The sequence below is a fragment of the Cryptomeria japonica genome, chromosome 4 (assembly GCF_030272615.1).
Source record: "Cryptomeria japonica chromosome 4, Sugi_1.0, whole genome shotgun sequence".
In the NCBI taxonomy this organism is placed as follows: Eukaryota; Viridiplantae; Streptophyta; class Pinopsida; order Cupressales; family Cupressaceae; genus Cryptomeria; species Cryptomeria japonica.
The window spans coordinates 319,410,187-319,426,013 of NC_081408.1; the positions used below are offsets into that span (position 1 = coordinate 319,410,187).

Sequence of the window (15,827 nt, forward strand, 5' to 3'; positions counted from 1 at the left end):
GCTACACATTTGACACAATAGTGGTGTTGAGATAGGGTCATAGTTTTGAAGCCAGAGACAATGGGTTCCATTGAACCCTTTTGTTGAGATCAATGAAGCGCCTCAAATCTGAGACCATGGGAAGTCTCACAAGAAACATAATGAAGTGGATCACTTCATCCAACCTGCCTAAGTATGTTTCAAGGAAGATTGCCTCAGTAAGATGGGTGGTGAGTTTCCCATCTATGCCAATGTCTAACAAGGAATCTACAAAGCACGAGAATATGTCCATGTTGACGCGATATCTATCTTTTGCGCCAACAAATTCTTCCCCTAAGACCCACTTTATAGCAGCAATGAATACATGATTAACCCTCCCAGTCATGCATTGAAGGCATCTGTCTGAGATATTTCCTGGAAAATCTACTTGCGACCTATTGTTAACTAGCCTAACGGGAGTGTCCATCCTCCTAGTATGTTGCAGATCAAGCCAAATGTTAAGACAATGATGAGTATGTGTCATGGTCATATTTATAGACATGACAGGACTTCAAGCCATAAAAGGAAAGCCACGGTTTCATAAATGAGTGCAAGTTGAGACCTCACATGAATTCATTTCGCAACGAGTAAAGATATGAAGTCGGATCATAATCGAGTTGTTTCAGGTTTTAGGAGAGTGTGCAAGGTACAAGAATGCACCACACGTCTCGCCGTATGTACTTTTCAAAATCAAGGTAAATCATCACTAGCTTTTGGCTTCTGTTGACATAGCTGGCCATATTAATTGCAATAAATAAAGGGGCACATGTTCCAAGATAACTGTTTGAATGTTTGAAATGGCGATGTAAGTTGGAGAGTGGCTTCTCAGTACAATCGAGGTGGTAGTTAATACGGTGTCCCACAAAATTAATTCTGCATGAAAGGCATAGGTGGCACATGTACGAAGCAAAACACATAATTAACATGTTGTTTGAGCACAAAAATCGAGGCATGGAGCCTGTTAGAGAAGAAAAGCTTTTAAGGGTAGCATGCAACATTTTGTTCTCCAAAGAATTATATCCCAACTCTAGAGAGAGTTTAAAAAGCAGAAAGCAAAAGAAAATTGGCTTGTAGAAATGGATGTTCCAACTGAGACGTCGGGTTCCTTAGAGCTTGAATCTTGGGTTGATGCTTTTGGGGATTTCTCCTATGCTTCTCACCCCATGCCTCCAAAACCCGATTACCCAAGAACTTTGCCAAAGACAAAAGGTATGGCCAAAAATCCTACTCTGGTTTCAGACAAATATGAAGAGGTTATTGATCCCAAATTACATAAGTATCCCAAGGGTCTTCGAGAAGCCGCCTATGCTAGGATGCTCAACCACAAAGGAGATTGGAAGTCCACATCGGTCAAGCTCTGGAATTGTGGTCTTTCACATTATGTCATCCTGATGGTCCCTCATTGCCCTGAATTCATTGAGACATGCTTGTGATATTTCAGTCTAGACCTCCCTACTATTCAGGGAACTTCGTCACTGATGCCCAGATCCTGATCAAGTGGTTGTATACCACTTTCAAGGAGGAATTGTTGGTCGTAGAGGTAAATGATCATAAGTAGCTAGTTAGAAAGGCTAATAGTTTTATAAGTCACCATCGAGCAGCAACGCAGGGCACGTCCACTTTAAGCTCACTCAAATCCTTGATATTGCATGTCAAATAATGTTTTGAACATTTTGTAAGTCTCAACTTACCCTCTCCTTTTCCCCATGATGGTTCAGTTTTGAAGGTTGAGCAGATCTTGAACTTGATTGAGCAACGACAACAAGAGCAGACTTTCCTCCAAGATCTAAGTGTTCCTACTGCTGCCATCGAGGTCAAAGAATTGTTGCATCCTTTGGCTTGGCTCTATACTCTGCTTGGATTGGTTAATAATGAGTTAGGCAATCATGAGATTATTTGCCTTGATCAGAGTTATCAAATCCTCAAATCTCAAGAACAACTCTCGGAGAATGATTGGGTCCCTTTACAATAGTTCCTCAACCGACTTTACCCTACATATGCATAAATCTGGTTTGAAACCATAATTTTTGGGTATCGACACCTTGCAAACAAGATTATCCTAGAAGTCGCCAAAAAAGTTGTGTAATTTATTTTGTCCACGTCGTGTTTTGAAAAGGTTGGCTTGCACCCACCACGTGTTGGCATGATGCATGTTCCTAGTGGCCCTTTCTTTGCCTTGTTGATTAAGTTGTGCACTCCTAATGCATGGACTTTTGTTTTTTGGTGTTTTGTTTTGTAAAATTGAAGGGGTTGGGCCCACAAATTTTCAAGGAGGACATCGCAATGCATGGCAGCTCCCTGGGAAGTCCTGAGGTCGTAGTTTGCAAAGCCCAACCCTCTTTCCCTCCTATTGCCACGTGTCTTCCATAGCAGTGGCCCAAAAGGTTTCATGTTTTTAGTTGCAAGTGAACCGCAGAGGGATCCTTTTTTATCCGAATAACCGAACAACAGATGCAATTTCGCTAGAAGGCGAGAAAGGTTTCATTTGCAGGTTTTTGGATGTTGCCACAAATGTGGAGGAAGTGCCATCAATGTCTTTTGAGGATGCTTTTCTATTTTCCCAGCTTTGGGTTGTTAGGTCCTAGTCAATAAGAATAGCGATTTTTGTCTTGCAAAGGGTTCAAAACTTTTATTTGAAAAAAGATATAGACAAGTATTCTAAATAAGATTTTAGCCTTTAATTTGTGTTTGTATTTCTAAAAGAATAGATAATCAAATTTTACCTGCAACCTCTATGATTATTGTTGTTCAGTGTGCATTGATAGTTTTCTATGCATCTTTGAAATTTCAACATAACTTTAGAAATATATGTTGAATACTATGCCGATTAAACTATGTTTTTGCACTTGTTATTTGGTGGATGCATGGTGTATATTGCTTTATGTTAAAAGGATTTTTTATTATATCTTGATCAATGTTATAGGCATGTAGATTGTTGAATGGGCCTCAGAATGACATGTATGTGAAGTTCTATGTGCTCCTTAGTGCATTAAAATCAATTCAGCACATTGCTTTAAAATTGGTTTTTACTTTTATGTTTTTTCCTTCCCCTTTTATTCCCCTGAATGAACAAAGAGTCGACTTCTAAAATCCCAGAGGTCACTCAGTGAAAACGTGCAGGTCCCCCATCACTGAGTTTCCCATAAGGGCTGTATTCCTGAAACCAATTTTAGTGATCAACTTAAGCTATTAGATATGCATTGATCATGTGTATAATACTGTATTTGTAGTTCATTATGCCCAATGGATATACACTAATCATATGTACAATACCGTACCTATAGTTCATTCTACCCAATGGATAGACACTGATCATGTTTCTTGTGTTGCATATCACTAAAATCAATGAGGATACTTTTTCATTTTAATCTTTTATTTTTAGTTTTCAATTTTAGAATTAGGATTACATGTTCTCAAGGTTTTCAGAGCTCATTAGTTAGGGACATAGCTACACCCATTCAAATTATACACTTTCAGATTGTTCAAAGATTTGAGAACATATCTATTGTTGTGCTTAAAGACAATGAATCAGGATCAATAAGTATTGATGTAAGGTTTACCCACCTAGTTTTAATAGAGTTTGAAGTGTACAGGGCAATGGTTAATACTAGGAGTTAATCAAGAGGTTATGGGTGTTTGTAATTGAGGAAATTGTAGCTGTTTCATATGTTGTATTGTATTTGTAGTTCATTTTGCCCAATGGATAGGCACTGGTCATGTTTCTTGTGATATCAACTTCCGCACATCACTAAAATCAAACAAAATACTTTTTCATGTTAATCTTTATTTGAGTTTTCACTTTTAGAATAAGGATTGCCTGTTCTCAAGGTTTTCAATGCTCATTAGTTAGGGAGATAGCTACACCCATTCAAATTATACATGCTCTGATTATCCAAAGATTTGAGAACATATCCATTGTAGTGCTTCAACACAATGAATTAGGATCAATAAGTATTTCTGTAAGGTCTACCCACCTAGGTTTAACAGAGCGTGAAATGTAGAGACTTTGACTAGCTCCTTATCCCTAGTCACTATCCTGTCAATTGGCCTCTAATCCAAGTCCTTATAGATTGAAGTTGGCTACTCATAGAGGATACTTGGGTACATCAGTTGGAAAAACCAACGGTTTCATCAATTGATTTATTTGTATTACCTCTAGGGCATTTAACCTCCTCAACAAGGGTTTAAAAGAGTTTTTACAATGGTTTTGACATTTGATAGGGTTTTGGAAGCTTAAACACCGAATAAGGGTTCTACTCACTCCTGCTAATATCACCATAAAAATAATGAGCATGACAACTTTTACCATAAATAATCTTGACAAATGGGAAATTTGACATTGATACACTATAAATCTTGAGCTTAGAGTGTCTCTTACTATCATTAAAAGGTTCTCATATGGTCACGAAAGGTTTCTACATAGAGACAACAATACCCTGCCCTCTCTGATGTCCTTTTCACTTGCATACCTTAATATGATTATGCATAGCCAAGATCATTAATACAATTTTGCATGGCCAAGATCAAACTTATTTCTAGGAACTCGATAAACATTTCTATACATCTTGACTTATGATAAACATGATCATACCTTAAAACCATTGTAACAACCTTCATAAGCATTGGAAGAGAAAACCACAACGTATAGATACTTGGCAATCATTTCTCCCTTATTTTCTAAACTGAAATCACACAAGACAATGCAATCCTTACTTGTAGGGCTTCATTAAGACTTGCAAGTAGTTTTGGCAATCATGAAGGGCTGCAACCGATCGAGAAGATTTTCAGACGAACATGAGTCTAATAAGAAAAAAAAGCCTTTTTATAAACACTTTGATAATAATAATATATTTGAAGACCTTTTTACATGCTCAAAATCCCTCTAAAAGGTAAACAATATTATTTAAAGACTGTATTGTGAACAAATAAGAGACTGACCTCATATAAGACTCTCAAACCAACATAAACAACTTGCTTAAGGACTATTTGAATCAAAGGAGTGAAATAGTCCAACAATTCTATGCTAACTGGGATTTGAACCTTGATGGTGGTTTCACCAAGCAAGTGTTTTAACCGCTATTCTACATGGGTCACCCCCAAACTACTCTACTTTTCACACTAACTCTTTGTTCTTTCTCAAGATTTTCTTTTTTCTAGGCATCAACGCTAATGCGATTGATATGTTATTTAAAGAAGGTTGAAAATATAGATAATCATCGTTGGCCTAAAATGGTGGTGAAGGAAACAACAGATTGGAGGAAGAAAATCTAGATGAAGCAGAACAACAATTGGATGAACAAGTGGGGCATTAATTTACAGAAGTGTCCTAACACCAATGGTGAAATAAAAAAGTTTGTGATTTTAAAAATTTGAATTGCCACATGGACAAAGTAGATTGGATGGAAAAAATCATACTACATCAAAGAGTTTGACCCAACTAAGGACCATGGTCAGAAAACATATTTAGGGGCAGCTATCAAAGGGAAAGCGAGGCTGCTAGTTGCTCAATTGACAACGAGATCACATCATCTTAGGTGTGAGACCGGTAGGTGGAAGATAACCAAGGAAACGTGGGAAGAAAGAGCTTGCATATTCTGCAATAGGGGGGTGGTGGAAATAGAACGACACTTCATCATGGAGTGCACGACTTATAAGGATATTTGTACTTAATATGAAGACGGTTTGAAGGTTGACAACATGCATCAGTTATTTGAAGAAGATAGGATTAACCAGACGATCAGCCTCATAATCAAAATTAGGAGCAAAAGATCCTACATCAAAAAAAATCTGAAGAAACTATTGATGATGATCTCGGTCCATAGACTATTTAATCTCGTGTACATCATCAAAATCTTAAAATCTTTTTTCTTTCTAGATTTCAAAGTATTCCAAATGTGTTTGAAACTTACCACTTATCCATCTCCAAAGGTGCCGTCCTCTCCATATTCCACACGTGTTTGAAACTTGCCATTTATACACACTCATTAAAATGCTCGCTTCTCCCAAATATTGAAAGCAGGACAATCTCATTAATCTGGAAGTCCTCAATATATGTTTGAATCTCCACTGCAGAGTAGCCAACGAATGATAAATTAAAGTTCCACTGCATTGCAACCTGTAAACGATAAATGGAGGAACAAATGTTGCTGAGCAGGATATCATGTGAAGGAGGGAAAATTAAATGAGAGCTGTGTTGCCCCGTTTGCTTCTCGTTAGGAGGGCGTCCCTCTCACTACCCAAGCATTTCGCTGTCGTCTTCTCCTACTCCACAGGTATCCATTTTCAAATATCTGATTTTATTTTCGTACTTATTTTAAGCCTGTTTTGATCACTCTCTCGCGATTTTTATAGTGAGCAATGCCGTGGAGGGGCAAGAAGAATCTATTGCTTCAGAACAAGTTTCCCAAGATTCTGCTTTGGACAGTCTTCTGAACATACCATGGTTTCCTTTACCAATCAAACATTTACCAGAGGATTATCACAAAACATACTCCCCCCCCTACAGAATACCATCGGACACCACATCATCTCGGCGCAAGGAGCTTTCGAGGGAGAGGAAGAAGAAAAGGGTCATAAAAACTATGCAGAAATACCGGTTTGGGGAACTGATAAAGACTTATGGAAAGATGATAGGTGGAGAGGTTAACCTTGACATACTGGGAGAACTGGGCAGGGAAAGCGGTTTGAGAGAATACAATGCCATGATAGAAGTTTGTGTCAACAAGGCCAAAGAGACCGCAGACGAAAAGGGTTCATTGAAGCAACTAAATACAGCCTCTACGGTCTTTGAGAGGATAAGGGAACAGGGGATGCAACCAGACAAATTCAGCTACAGACCCCTATTTGCTTATGTTGCAAATAAGGGGATGGCGGAAGAGTTTTATTGCCTTGTTCAGCAGATGGAAGAGGACGGTGTGAATATTTCGGATATTGGTTACTTTGAAATGGTGTTGTGGATTAAGGATGGAAATAAAGATGAGGTTGTGGGTCTTTGCGATCAAGTTTTGCGTTCTGAGAGTGATAAGGGATCTGCTTTGGCTGGTAGGTACTTAACTGAAATGATAAGCTCATTTTGTTTCCGTTTAGTTTATTGTACCCATTTAGTTTTCTTTTCCTTTTCTAGGCATATTGGTTATTTTCAAATAAAGGACAGTTACATTCGTTTTTTTAACTTCCTCTGCAATCCTAAAATTCATTTCACGTTTCAGAAATAGCCACAAGGTTCTGAAGCACGAACTTTCTGGGTAAGCCCTTCCTACTTGACCAAGCCTGGCAGCTTCTGGTCAAAACATGAACTGTAATTCAACCTTGTGTTGCTACCTAAACATTGTTTTCAAGTCTAACTCATAGTTAGTCCGAGTACTTAGAAAATCATGATGAACATATGGATAACTGGAGCAAATGGCAAAGAAGGTAAAGGTTATACGTCAGGTCCTGGTCTAGCTAGCACAACAACCTGGCATATGATACTCCCTCGTGGGAACGGGAGGAATTTTTCATTTGACTTCATATATATATATATTTGAAATTTTATTCCCTTGGCTTTTGGCCTTGTGACCAAGCTTAGGAATAAACTGGGCTTTGCCGAGCCACTTAGATCAAGAGTATTAATGCAAATCCATTGGACAAGGATGTTGGCACTAATGCTGTTAATGATAGCGAAGTAGATCATGTTGCAAGCTTTGATTTTGAATATTTTTATATTTTCCTATGAAAACCAGAGGTCCTCTGGTCTAGACCACAGAAACAATATAGTTGACACCAATCACTAAATGATATGCTATAATATAGTATATTGTTTAAAAGACTTGATGAGTTATTTGCAGGTTCCCAAGCCAAAAGTGCTTAGTGAATTACTTGTCAGGACTCAGAATTTAATGGTGCTCTGAGTTGAGACTTGTTGGACCAACTTTTTTCTGCAATATTCTTCACTAAGATAGTTCTCAAATTGTCCAATGTTCGGAAGACAAGCTTCAAAGCCAAGGAAGGTCTGTTTGAATGTTTGGTTATGCCCTTCAGCTTGATCAATGCTCCTAGGACATTCATGTGTATGATGATTGGCATCATTCGGTTGTTAACTACTTGATTTGTTGTCTATCTTGATGACATTATCATTTTAGACAAAAAATGGAAAGAACATATGCCCTATATTCAACAAATGCTCAATTCTTTGTGGCAACACAAGTTGTATGCAACAAAGAGAATCACTCTTTTCCATTAAGGGGATACAATATTTTGTGAATTGGCTAGGATCAATGTCATTCATGATTGGTCTACACAAAAGGGCATCATAAAACATCATAACTTCTCGGGGATGGAAAATATCTATAGGAAATTTGTACTTGGTTATGATCACTTAGAAGTATGGACTTGATTATAAAGGCATTGCCGCTCTTGATTGACAAAGGTCACTTGTCTGTAAGGGCATGAGCGACTTCAAGTTGAAATCGATAGACTTGACCAACCTAACAGGAGAGGACTTTCCCACGGACAATAGGAGAGGACTCCACCATGGACAAGCTCCTCTCACCCCATGGCCTCTTGACATTTTCATGAGTGCCTAAATTGTTTCCTATGTTGTTATAGGGAAATGATTAAATAAAGGTTGAGCAGTTCATTGTTGCTCATACCTTGCCCTCCTTTAGTTGTCTAGGTTCCTAAAGGGACTGTTGTCTGTTGAGTGCGTGAAGCTCAGTGGCTGCTGCAACATTCTTCAATTTCATAGCTAGTGAGTATCCCACACATGACCAATACCTTATGCCATGATGCAGGCATGTAAGTAATGCGACATATTGTAAAGAGGTCATATTGCACACAAATTACAAGCAGTTGCAGTTCTTGTAGATGCAGAACAAACTTTAGCAAGAGCAGCAACATGGATGTTCTTCATATTTTTAGTAATTCCAATTGAACAACAAACACAAGAAGGGAAGTGCCATCTAACAGCAGTAGACCTGAAAGATCCCCAGCCAATTTTGATGCAAATTTTCTGAATTTTAATGCTGCTGTTTTGAGGTTCTAGGATAGTTTTCAAGTGGTTTTGATGTGTTTTAAGATGCCAATGATAGAACAACTCTTGGAATGGAATTATACACCAGATATATAATCCTTTGGAATTCAATTTGTGGAAATATAAAGTTTTTATTTTTATTTTCTGAATTCTGATTTCTAAAACAGATGGGTAGCAACTTTCTAGAATTAATTTGAAACAAGACAAGATTGCATACTAGGAGTCCAACGCTCAACCAGGGTAGTATTATTGAAATTCTCAAATAGATCACAGTACATGAGCGTCCAGGGAAGTTCAATGACTAAACAAGTTTATTGGCATCAACCATAATTAAATAAAACAAATGTACTGAAACTGCTAAGAATTGTGCCTGGCCTGCAAGCAAAATTATTGAAATAACCAAGTTTTCCTCAATGAATCACTGATCTGGTCCACATATGCCTCCCGCAGCCTGAAGTAATTATCAGATTCATGCTGATAGGTGTGGACAATGGAGATAGGAGCAAATTCAAACCCTTTCTTGTGTTGTATGGCTGTTCAAGATAATATGGGGTCTGTAGGATGGTACGGCCTGCTATGGGAGGGTACGGCTGCTGCAAATGAAGGTATGGCTGCCTTCTAAGTCTCCAAACCCTCTCCAATCTGCAATTAATCCTCTGAAACTGCCTTAACAAGTCTGAATTGAAGCACAATTAGGAAGTCTAAATGAATCCCTCCATTCTATGAACTGAGGTATCATCCAAATCCACCTGTCTTCAAAGAGTTTTCGTTCCTTAAAGTTGGTATGCTGCTGAAATAAATTGCAGAGCACAATTCCCAAAAATATGATTGTAAAAATGATCGAAAGATAATCAAATGGCTGCCTCCAATGTTCCTTTATTGCCTCAAACCCTAATTGTGGCTTCAAGGGTTTATTTTATTTTATTAAGTTGCTAACTAAATAAATTTTATTAAATAAAATACTTCCCTGGCAAATTTGCCCAACTTGAGGGTCTAATTCTTCATTGACTTTGCCCACCTTTTAAAACATCATTATGCCTATGGGTGCGTGCCTTGGGGTGCTTTTTAAAATGTTTTAAATCAACTTTGCACTTTTACATTATAAAGTCACTTTAATTAATCTTTTCTATTTTTTAGAAAAAGTGACTTTATATTAAAATAACATTATATTCTCAATTAATAACACTTCCTAGCACCCAAGTGTCAAGTATAGGACCCTACATGTCAGCCTTGTCAACTCTTATTCATTGAATTCACCCGCGGAGATGGATAACAGGTGAATCACATCTTCTAAGTGATTGCCTAGGAAAATGGGGACATTATAGTCCTCCCTTCTTGGGATTGCTTGCCCTCAAGGAATACATCACTATACCACCAGGATCCCACACTAACCATAGGTAGAATACTGTATGTTTCCGCTGCTCTATCCTGATATAAATGCTATATAGCCTCAATACTTGAAGCAACTCATCATGATCTTGAAGTGTCAATGCATCATCGAAACCAATTACCGGATCCCAAACCAAAATATTAAACCTGTTGAATGAGATGAAGTAGAAATATCTCAGCCAAACACCATGAAACAACCACCCATGGGGGTGGACCAACAAGAAAATGTGAGACTGAACTCACACAATCCAATAAACCAACACAATTGGCCACCTAGCATCACTGTTGTAACTCAGATCAGCAATCTGGATGATATCATAGGTGTCATCATACCAATGCAAACCATGGAGACCCATCTCATACTCCATGTCCATCCAATAAACATACTTCCATACACTCCCAAGTAACCGAATAGTTGATGTAAACCATGGAAATTCAAGAAGTGCAACATAATTCCAACTAGGACAACCACTATCCCATGTAGAATCTATGAAAAATAAATCACCAATCAACAAGTAGATCGCTGCAATATTATAAGAAATCGGTGACATAACCAAAGATGAGTTATGGATGTTTTCAATGCTCAAATAACTCTTGAGTGGCTGGTCCCCTAGGAGTTTTATCAATAAAATCATCATTACCATCAAGTAAACGATCAACATCTGAATCTTCTGAATTTTCTGAATTAACCAATCTTTGCTCATCATCATGTAAAGAGTGGTGAATGTCACGAATGTGTTGAAGATGGAGCGTGGCTTGACAGGTCAATAACTTGGTTTGCTTTGCCCTTTCTAACCAACCATCATTCAACTTTTGAGACTGCTTTATATCAGCTGCTCCAAAATGTTTAAAATCAGTCCCATAATGAGATGCATCATAAATTTTACCATGCCCAATACTTGCATTTTGTATGCCAATCATAGTAGCGTCTACATCACTCATTTCCCTATGATTAGAGGTTGCAGTGTCATGGGAAATTAAGGATTTACCACTGCTGTTAAACATCAGAAGATTAGAGCTGATTTCTTCATTTTTTGTCCATGTTTTTTAAAAGCCTCCATGTTAAGGCAAGCAAGCATACTGTTAGCTGCTCTGTTCTTTGGTTCACTCATTAGTGCCTTAAGCACAATATGTTTACCCATATGAGTAAACTCCAACTCCATCTTGTTGAAATCTTGGACATACCTCCCAAGAGACTTTGACCATTGCATGCCAAGTACCACATCCGTCCCTCCTCCAATACCAACAACATAGTAATCATCTGTGAAAGAATAATTATCTAATGCAATAGATGATTGTGTTACCCCCCTTGTGCAACTCTTCTTGGAACCATCCGCTAGCATGACATGGAATCCATCAAACTCCTCTACCTCTAGCCCCTTATTGACTACAAAACTTTCATTGATGAAATTACGAGTAACACCACTATCAACCATGCATAACACTTGTTGTTCCTTGACAATTCCTTCCAACACGAAAGGCTAATACCTAGGAACATTGAAAAGAGTAGCAATAGTGCCATAAGCAACATTATGTATATTAGCAACTTCCTCATTGTTGCCCTCATAATCTGTATCTTGAACAAGATCATCATCCACATTTGAATGAACCTCAATGAGATGTGCCTTGCCTTTCCCAAGGCATCTGTGTCTAGGCTCCCAAGGCTCCTTACACGAGAAGCATAGCTTCTTCCTTCTCAACTCATTACGAGTCTCTTGATCCATCCTGGGAGGAGGTGGTGCACTTTGGTGCTGTGTGGAAGACCTCTGAAAAGGCTGGGAACCATCAGAAGATTTTTTATTCTTCTGATGAGAAGTGGGTGGTGGTGTAGTCTCAAGGTCCAGGGTAGTTTGAATCAAGGAAACAATAATCGTTTGGGGAATTAATCGGCAAAACAAAAGTATAAGATTTTTTCAAAAAATCGGGAAAAAATTCGGATATACAAAAAAACAAAAAAACGTAAAAAATTGCAGAAAAACAATCAAAAACTACTTTTTAAATATATTTTAGGGTATTTCCATAGCATAGAGATATTGTAGGCAAATAAAATAGACACTTGAACACATGAATTGCAGGAAATAGATTTTCGTTGTTTATATTCATATCACTGATTACGTTGCACAAAATATACTACACCATAAATAATATCTAGATGGTGATAGATGTCAAAATGTCAATTACAATATAGTTTGTGACTTTGAACAAAGTCAACCTGTATACTAAGTACAAAATTCCAAAATCTCAAATGTAGGCAATGACATGCGAGAGGGCAAGAGGCCCTGATGATGAAGCTCCTGGGTAAGAGCCTGTCCTAATTCCTTCAACCCATTCAGGATGAAAGTTGGCTTGCCTCATGATATCAAAATCTTCAGACACAAGCGGACGATCATCAACAACATAATCATCATCAGCATCATCAGCAGCAATCAACTCGCACTCTGGATATATCTCATCGAGGTCAATTGGCAAGCATTCCTCAATAGTTCCTGATTTTGCCCATGTAGAAATTAGTGTTTCCCTTACAAATGAAAAACCAATGAATAGTGAATACAATTCAAAAAATTGCAACTATATATTAATATTCTCACCTTGAGCTTTCCTTATCTTCAAGCGGAGGTTGTGATGAACAAATACCAAGTCATTCAGTCGTTGTTGTGATAGGCGGTTGCGTTTCTTGGAATGTATGTGTTCAAACACACTCCAATTACGCTCACAAGCTGATGAGCTACATGGTTGGCTCAAAATACGCACCACCATCCACCTTAAATTTGGTATTTCATCTCTAAAAGAAGCCCACCATGCAGCTGAAAAACACATTATATGGAGATGATATTGTAAGACTAAGAATATTTTATAATCTTAACAAACTTAATGGTTGGCAAAATAAAGAGATTGTCAAAAGTTTATAGAGTCTACCTGGTTGAATTGTCTTTCTGCTTTGTATAGCAGCCCTAGAAGAGAGAAAGCCCTTAGCATGCTTGTACATTTCCAGCTCTATCGTAGCCGCATCAAATTTTTCCAAGTCAGGAAACATTTTTTCCATGCACTTGAAGAAGCCTTGTTTGATCTCAGCATCAATTTCCAGAAAGTCAGTCTTATAGAATAACAGAGGATTGAGAAAGTATCCCGCAACATGGAGAGGAGTGTGCATTTGTCCATCCCATCTCCTATCAATTTTGTCCCACAACGGCATATACCTATCCCTGTTATTTTCCAGCTTACTCCTTATCACCTCCTTGGCCCTATCCATGGCCTCATATACATATCCCATGGGGGGTTTATCCCCATCCACTAGTCTCAAGACTTTTACTAAAGGCTTTGAAAATTCTACTATCTGTTCAATAGATTCCCAAAATGTGGTAGAATACATATACTCTGCCACTGCTATGCCATTTGCTTGAGTTGTGAAACCAGACTCCATCCACTTAGCTGAAACAAACATTCGCCTCAAATTACCTTTTTGTTCACATAATGTTTGTAATGCAAGGAAATATGTTGCAAATCTTGTCACTCCCGGTCGAACTAGCTCCTTGCCTCCTGTGAAAGAGTGCATTATAGCCAAAACCTTTGTGTGATTATAAACAAATTTGGTAACCTTGTGAGCTTTCTGAAATGCCGCCTTAACCCATTCAATTTTTCCAATGTCCTCTAGGGTTAGATCAAGGCAATGTGCTGCACATGGTGTAAAACACATGGAAGGATATTTATCTGTCAGAAGTCTCCTTGCAGCAACACAAGCAACAACATTGTCTGTGATAAATTGAACCACATTTTGTGGCCCTACATCCGTAACTACCACGTCATACATCTCAAACAATGCATTTGTGGATTTCATCATATTAGATGCATCCACAGATTTCAAAAAAACAGTGCCAATCTCACAAGAGACAAGGAAGTTAATGAGAGTTCGGTTCCTTCTATCTGTCCAACCATCTGACATGATGCTGCAACCAGTTCTAGCCCACTGCAATCGATGTTGTTTAACAACATCTTGAACATCCTCTACTGCATCTTTCAGCATACCAACCCTCAATGATTCACAAGATGGGGCTTGAAACCCAGGACCTACAGCTGCAATAGCATCTACCATGGGTTGCCAATATGGATTTCTGGAAGCATGGAATGCTGTGTGAGAGGAGTACCAATAATTAGCAATTGCCTTCTTTGCTTGTTCAGTGACAGTTTTCCTCCATCCTGTACTCTCCAAAGTGGTTTGTGATCCTGGTGTAGTACGAGGTTGGAAGAAAGCATTAGTGTTTCCTCCACCCGTGTTTGGTCCACCCGCTATAGAATTATTTGTCGACCCAGATTCCCTGAAACTCCCATCTTCACCATCCTCACCCAAATCGTGCATCCTAGGATTTGTAGAAGTAGAACCTAGTTCAACTCCAATTCTTGCCTTTTTGGCCTTATTCTCAGCAATCCCTTCAAGAGATTGCTTTGCTTGATATGAGACATCTGCAGGGCATTTTTTGCATATCTCAGTGTTATTTCCTCTTTCTTTTGATAAATGCCATTTGAAACGATAAATTCCACCACTGATCTCATCTTGACACCAATTGCACTTGACCTTCGTGCTACCAGGAATTGCTGTGCAATGTGTCCATGCAAAGACTTTTTAGCGTGGCATTGTGATCAAGAATCAGTTCTGCAAAAGCATTACACTTAGTTTTTAAATTTTGAGGGATCTAGGGTTGGGTTTGTGTATATTAACGTTGGACATTCATCATGAAAACTGAACATTTATATTAAAATTTTCATTTTTTTTTGTATATTAAATGTTAATAACTTCAAAGAAAATGACATTATGAATCTATGATAGGCTGTATATATTAAATGAAAATGACATTTTCATATATTAAAAGCTAAGAATATTGAACAAAAAATGAATTTAATGTTACTGTAAATGAAAATGAAATACAAATTTTACTAATAATTAACAGTAACACACAATCAGATTACATATTTAACAGTAAATACTAAACAAAAATTAGTAAATATTTAACTGTTTAATTAAAAAAAAATCTAAAATTACTAATAATTGTATTTATGCTTATTTACATTTTATTGATAATATTTACAAACATTATTATTAGTAATATCTACATATATAATATTTATTGTCATAATATTTAATATGACTGTAAATAATTCATATGACTGTAAATATTTACATTTTAGCAATTACTAATAATTACAGTCATATTAATTATTTAATATGACTAAATATTATCAGTAAAATGTAAATATTAAGTATTACTAATTTTACTGATAATATTTACAGTCATTACTAAAAATCTAAAAATATTAATTATGATTGTAATTATTTAATATGACTGTCATTTTAAGCTTATTTAATATGATTGTAAATATTATGACTGTAAATATTTACATTTTAGCAATTACTAAT

General features: G+C 37.3%; 1 protein-coding gene across 1 annotated transcript in view; it reads left to right on the forward strand.

The window, feature by feature from the left end:
* The first annotated feature begins 5,986 nt into the window (after positions 1-5,986).
* The window catches only part of LOC131041666 (pentatricopeptide repeat-containing protein At4g21880, mitochondrial), a 243,876-nt gene continuing 234,035 nt past the window's right edge, over positions 5,987-15,827 (forward strand). Inside the window, exons 1-2 of the mRNA XM_057974816.2 lie at positions 5,987-6,290; positions 6,370-7,059. Coding sequence (XP_057830799.2) covers positions 6,200-6,290; positions 6,370-7,059 — 781 coding nt within the window. The 5' untranslated portion in view covers positions 5,987-6,199. The remainder of the gene's footprint in view (positions 6,291-6,369; positions 7,060-15,827) is intronic.